Here is a 7,154-nt window from a genome sequence, read left to right as displayed (position 1 = left end):
TTTATTTTATTGGAAATGAGACATAGAAATTCGTGGAATTAGGTGGTAGCTATTGATCATTGATTGTCTAATTGAATCTATAGGAATAATCTTATTTATTTGAGTTGTCTCCTCCTGTCTCCATACGTATCCAGAAGTGATCTCAAATTATTTTATAATTTTTGTAGTATGAACCACTCGTAAATTATATCATAGCTATAATTGAAAAAGAAAAGAAAAAAAAGAATAAAAGTCACGAATAAAATGCGTCGAAAGCTTAAGAATAAGTAAGTTAGTGATTGTCGCCTTAATTTTGGTCTTTGTCCTCATGTTTAAATAGTTCGTACATTGCTAATTGTATATTTATGAAAATATGTGCGAGGGCAGAGCAAAAATTCCCTGATATCGTACTTTGGCTAATTGATTTTGTAACTAATTATTAATTATGAAGTCATATTTTTTATATCTATTAATGGTTTTCCATACACCTAGGAGCTTTTACATGGCGGAAATAAGTGCGACCACAGAAAGTAGTGAATTGTATTGAGGAATATCACCATTTCTAGTATTTTAAGAATAATCTTCAGCGATGATTTTTCGAAATATTTTATTAAGATTTTACCGAATCAGTAATAAAATCTTTATCTCTGTGGAAGTCTTCGATTGTAATAGCGATGCCCTGGAAGAGAGGAATGATTGATTGAGATGGATAGACTCAGTCTAATCGAAAAATGCGAATGAATTCGCCAGTTAAAATTTTATTATGATAACGAGAAATAAAGAAAAATGAATGAATACATTTCATGGAAAGTATCAATAAAACAAAATTAAAGTGGAGGAACATGTATTTGTAAATGCGTAATGCGCAATTTTGTCCCCAACGAGTAATTTAATAAATAGAATGAATGTCATGCACACGAGGTCTGTTTTTTATTCAGTTTTTAATTCTATACTGTTTTTAAAAGTTTCTTTTAGAGATTTTCCATGCAATAAGTGTCTAAATAATTCAAGGGAAGAGAAAAGAAGACAAGTGATTGAACAATTGTGCCACAATAGCAGTTTATTAAACCAATGATTTTGAGGAGTCACCGCAGTGTGAGCAAAAGGACACCCCATTCGTTTCGTTTTTTTTCATTTAAATATCTACAGTTTTAATATTATTACTCTACGTATGATACAATCAGTTATCCTCAGGCTCCGCAGGCTTCTTCCTGTCTCCTACCATTCCGGTACCAACTTCACCGTGTCTTCTCTCCCAGATCAGGCGATGCTTCTGTTTCATTAAAACATCGCGAACGTTTGGATGAGGACCTAAATCGGCATCTGGAGTTTTTGAGAGAAAATATTTTCATTTTTTTAAAATAAATTCGTCGATTTATTAGGGTGAATAATTCGGTGGGATTACTTTGACACCATTTTTACAGCATTTTCCACGAAAAAATCATTGAAACTTATGCACAGAATGATTGGACAAAAAAAATGTACTATGTTTTTGAGATAAAAATTCAGAAAAAAACATTGCGTGTGTCAGAAAATTAATTGACATAAAAAATGTATTAAAACTTTTCAGAAAGACAATAAATTGATTTATCACACACAATAGAGTCCCTTCATATTTGGACACATGTAATGTTTTACATTAAAACCTTCTCTACAGAATATGAAATCCTAACATTCTAATTATGTATGAATTATGTATGTATATTCTAACATTCTATGCATCTTTCCAATTACACATTATGCAATTTGAATTCCACATTGTACAATTGAAAGTAGTAAATGTTTAATTAATTTTGCGCAATTCGACATGTGTAATTCAACCATATGAAATTCAGGGAAAATTGGTGGACTTTTTCCACTTGAATTTCACATGCTCTTATTATACCTGTCGAATCGCACACGAATTGAACATTTACAAATTTGCAATATACAATGTGAAATTCAGATTGTACAATGTGTAATTTGGTTTGTGCATTTCCATTTATTAGGTTTCTAAAGGCAAGATTTTAATCTCAAACCGTCCCGTGTGTCAGAAAATGAAGGGACTGTATTATTTGTAATGAGTTATTTCATGGAGAAAACGCAGTATTGGTGCTAAAGTATGGAGAAGCAACAAAATGAGAAATGTCCAATGAACTTGAGAACAAATAAGTTTCTTCCCATCTTAAAGAAGAATAAATGGATCATTCTTATAGAAGAACTAGGGGACTACGCCCTATGATCTAGATTCTAACCCTCGTAACCCTTAATTTGACCCTCGTGACCCTTATTTTGATCCTTCATTTCTGACCCTTAATTTTGGAATCTTAATTTCGAGCACTAAATTTTCATCACCAAAAGTCGATGAGGATTTTTATTTACAATATAGAGAGATATTGAGACCCTTCTTTTGTCCCTTCTGACCCTTAGTTTCTGACTTGACCTATTTGGACCCTTAGTTTCTGACTATGACTTTTATTTGGACCCTCAATCGGACCTTTGTGACCCTCATTTGGATCCTTAATCTGACCCTTATTATAACCCTCATAACCCTTATTTTGACCCTGGTGACCCTTAATTTCTAACCCTTAGTTTTTGACCCCTGTCCCTTATTTGGATCCTTACTCCGACCCTTATAACCCTTAATCTGATCCTTGTGACACTTCTTTAGACCCTTTTGACCCTTATTGCCTTTATTTGGGCCCTTGATCTGACCCTTGTGACCCTTAATCTAGCGACTCTTAATTTGATACACATAAACGTTCATGTATTCCTTGTGTCCCTCATCCTGACCCTTATGACCCCGATTTTGACCTTCATGATCTTTTCGGCTCTTAATTTCGGAGTCTTAATATCGAGTACCAACTTTTTATCACCGAAAGTCAATTTGGAATTTATGTAATAGAGAGAGATAGTTGAATTTCCCTCAGGAAAGATTCCATTTGCATTTTATATAAAAAAAATTAAGTGAAAGCTTCATCTTTAGAGTGACCAAATCAATCAAGAATTGATGTCAAAGGGACGTGGACTTATCTCGTTGCAACATTCCACCACTGAATTATTTTAGGGTGCATGATGGCTGATTAAAATTTACGTTGTGCCGTCCACTCGGCAGCTGCATCCTCATAAATCTTGTACAAGTGATCGCAGGCTTTCTCCCTGTCTTCAGGATTGTACATACAACAGTCCTCGTATCTACTTCTCAGGATACTCAGAATCTCATCATCAACCAGCCTAATAAAATCGAAGAAGAGAAAAATCATTTTATTCAGAATTTTTTACTGTCGGGATGAATGAGTTTTTGGATTCAGTGGATAATTGCACATAATCTCAAGTCGAGAATAATATAGCTGTCTCCAGCGTTTCAAATCATTGAATTGAGAATTTGGAAATTCCTGATTCAGAAATGTTTTTTTCCGTAATCGCTTGAGGGAATCGTACTGCACTTTTCGTATAGTTAATTTATTGTATACAAGTTCAGAGAGAAGGAAAACAGGTAACACATTTTATGATCCGCGGACCAAATTACCGCAACAAAATTCCCAAATGAAAAGAAAACTGGAACAATTTTTCCAGCGACAATTGTATTGTTGACATCTGTTCTGCCGACAATTTATCCTTGGTACATTATATCCGTCGAGAAATTATCCGATATTTCATGTCTTTACAATTTCGGATGGTAAACAATAATTAGCGATGGTTCCCGATGACCCCCTCTCTTTTCGTCTTAAGAACATTGTATCTTCTTACAATTCTAATGCCAAATTGAATTATTTGAAACGTGTTGTAGCCATTTTGAGGCTGTAGAAGCTGTTGTGACGATATTTTTGATATGTTCACCGTGTAGTTTGAAAATGAAGCGGAGCGAATTCTTAAACGATTGGAAATTTAACCCTTCTGAACTGGCGTTCGGTGCCCACCCGAGTCCACTGGCTCGATGAGCAACGTGCCGCCCGTGTTACGGTTAACGCGGTGTTGCCACACTGGAGCCCTATACGTGAATAAAAATCTACACTGCACACATTTTTCTCGAATTAAACACCATTTATGCTTTATAAATAAAAAAATTCGCGTTTTTTATGAGACGCCAAACAAGGCAGGTGATAGAGATGTTGACGTTCCTAGTATATCTGAACTGGAACGAACGACGTGACAACAGCACGGCTAAAAACCGACTACACGAGTCCACTGACTGAGGGCGGCGAGGCGCCGCTTTTCCGTGCCAGTCTCACTAAATTATTATTTTTCATAATATTCATGGGGTTTTCAAAGGATAGGCATCTTACCAGTCCATTCTAGAGGGTTTGAACTAGGCATTGTAATTTTCACAAATCTTTTCATACATAATTTTGCATGCAACAAAAATAAATCGAGAAAAGGCGGCACTTTGCTCACTGATCCAGTTCAGGAGGGTTAATGCAGTATTATTTGTAATTATGTGTTGATTCAATGTTAGTTAATGGTTGCAATGTATATTTATAAATTAAAGGTAATAGCGTGCTTCTATGAATTGAGGGGCATTTTTTTTTACTGGAGTGGCGGAAGCATTGTAATTGTATGTAAAATGGGAGTTATCGAATTGAAAATTACGAATTAAATGTTGTGTATGAATTCTGAGTTACTTTTTTCTTTTTGGCACTTGACATTGCTTCAAAGGATGAAATTTAAATGAAATTTCCGGAAAATTTGACGGTGATCATTTTGTACCTCGGGAATACGGGATGAGGAAAATGGTCGGTGAGAAAGTTGTCAACGAATAAATTATCGTCGGTTATTTTGTCGCGGAAATTTTGTCCGCGGACCATAAGTTATGGAACCGGAAAACATGTTTTCAAACTTCTTGAATTCTGGAACCGAAAAACAAGACGAGTATTCTGAAAAAAAAAACAACTAATCGGACCAGTAGTTTGGGAGATATTGAACAATACATTTGTCCGATTTCGCCAACGCAGAATCCCATCCTGTATCGGCACTTGCCTTTATATATTCTAAAGGATATGGCGGTTATAGAATGCAAAATTTTCAAACAAATTTTCTGCTCAAAGTTATTGATATTTCTTAAATCCAAATCACATTGATCTTCAGCATCAACTCCTGGAGATTAATGCGCTTTGATTTGTAAAAAGATCGATCACTTTCGGCAGAAAATTTGTTCAAAAATTTGGAAAATTAGCGGCATTCTGTTACCCCTTAATTCAACGTTTGTCGAATGGAAGTTTCGTCAATGAAACCTTCCGGTTATCTTTTCTTTTCTAAGAATATAAGTAAAATCGGTGTTTGTGTATGGGATTCTAGAGTCTTATTATCGGTTTTATTTTGGTTCCTTGTCGAAATAATAATCAATACATCTCATTTATTTCATTGAAATTGAATTTTCTGGAGAGGGGGAACTACTCTGAGGCACTTGAGAGGGATTGCTTCGAATGTTGTATTTTAAATGACTGATCATTTGTTAGATTTTGTAGTGTTGTGGATATGACTAGCTGTGTTATTTATTTCGTCATGCTTATGAACTTGGGTCAAATCACTTTTTATTGAGACTCAATGTTGTTTATTCTGGAGACGATGTTTGCAAATTTAATATTGTGCTTCGTAAGTTTTTTTTTTACTTCATTGCATTTCATATTTCAACAATATTATTCAAGTTCTGAAACACTAGTCATGACTGCGATCTCAAATTAAAAAAAAAATCATTTTTGACTCTCGTCGTTGGGCTGGTAAACCAAATTTTACTTTGCTCACTTATCCTCCCCTCTCGCCATTGTTTTATGGTGATTTCCTTTGTGAGTAGAAAAGTAGCTATCGTACAAATTTCGCAAATCGGCAAAAGGCCAATTGTGTAAGGATTGCAATTATTCATTGAAAAAAATTAATAATTTCAAAGTTATTTCAATCGCAAAACAGAAAATGCAAAGCTACTCTATATTTCAAACTTCAATGTAAAATTTTATAAAGTTGAAGTTTATTTGTTAATATCTCTTCCAACTCTAATTTCTCTCTGCAAAACGACGAGAGCCACGATTTTGTTGGAAAATGGCTGTTGAAAATTTTCTCAATTTTTTAATAGGACTCTTTTTTTTTTTTTTTTTTATGCTTATTTTATATCGCTTCGAGTCTGATGAACTATATGGCGATTGATCAAGACTTTTAAAATGGTTAGATCTCACCATTCTACCCGGCCAGGAATCGAACCTGGAACCTATCCGTTGTGAGGCAACGGCCTTAACCACTACGCCAGGCCACCGGGCGAAATAATAGGACTCTTAAATAATTTGTCGGTTGTGAACTTTGCCAAAAAGCAATTTTTAAAAATTGGATTATTAAAAATTTTTTGAGCGTCCACTCTAGCCTAATGAAACAATTTTCAAATATTTAAATCTTAAAAAAAAAAAAAAAATTTCGCAAATTTTTTAGTGTCCATTTTACCCCAGATGTCCATATCCCCCCCTCCCAATTTACTAAAGTTCTGAAACGATCTGAACTTGCATCCTATCTATTTTGTTTCAAAACTTTAGTAAACGACTGTACATAATTCCCAGGCAAAATTACAAAATCGTCAAAATCAACAAATAAAAATCTATCCCTTCGAGAGCAAAAACGATACTCACTTGTCTCTATCATATTGAGCATTGGCTTCATACTGGCAGACCAAATCATCAGTGTAGCACTCATCCATCGTTGGTACCCTCTTGAATTTTCGATGATACCACGGATAATGCTGCTGATTAGGCACAACAATTTTTTCTGTCAACAATGATCAAAAAAATCATGAGAACAAAAACTATAATAACAATTACCGTGCCAAGTGCCTACAGCCACTGGAAATAACCTCTCAAATGAACGATTAGATAATACCTCGGAACCAGACGACCGGTGCCTCAAGAGTTTCGTACACCGACAACATAAACTTCTCCAGTCCACTCCGCGGGTCCATGGAGTACAAATTTAATTAATCAATCGTCACTGAGAAAACTAAATTCCTAAGAATTCTCGAATTTTTAGTGGAGTCGAGAAAATGGCAGTGTAATCGAACCCAGTGACGACTCTCGAGGTGGGAGAGACTGCTTCGGAGGTGTCAGCACCATTAGATAACGATAACATGCCATAGTTCACAACAATGCACCGTTTGCCCCCAAAAATGAAGAAATCTGCTGCAAAAAGCCACAATTTTCATTTTTCAACACAGGTTTTCACTC

General features: G+C 35.1%; 1 protein-coding gene across 1 annotated transcript; it reads right to left on the bottom strand.

Moving 5' to 3' along the window:
• Window positions 1–1,010: 1,010 nt before the first annotated feature.
• Window positions 1,011–7,153, bottom strand: LOC107044216 (NADH dehydrogenase [ubiquinone] 1 beta subcomplex subunit 10). Its single transcript, XM_015266017.1, has 4 exons — window positions 6,814–7,153; window positions 6,567–6,702; window positions 3,053–3,192; window positions 1,011–1,302 (listed from the first exon to the last, which is right to left on the bottom strand). Exons 1-4 carry the CDS (start codon window positions 6,890–6,892, stop codon window positions 1,160–1,162), a joined length of 498 nt encoding a protein of 165 aa, XP_015121503.1. The 5' UTR covers window positions 6,893–7,153; the 3' UTR covers window positions 1,011–1,159.
• Window position 7,154: the final 1 nt, after the last annotated feature.

The sequence above is a fragment of the Diachasma alloeum genome, unplaced genomic scaffold, assembly GCF_001412515.2.
Source record: "Diachasma alloeum isolate Michigan unplaced genomic scaffold, Dall2.0 Dall_scaffold_00689, whole genome shotgun sequence".
Lineage (NCBI taxonomy): Eukaryota > Metazoa > Arthropoda > Insecta > Hymenoptera > Braconidae > Diachasma > Diachasma alloeum.
Note: the sequence above shows the minus strand (reverse complement) of the source record. Positions and strands in the feature narration are given on the sequence as shown.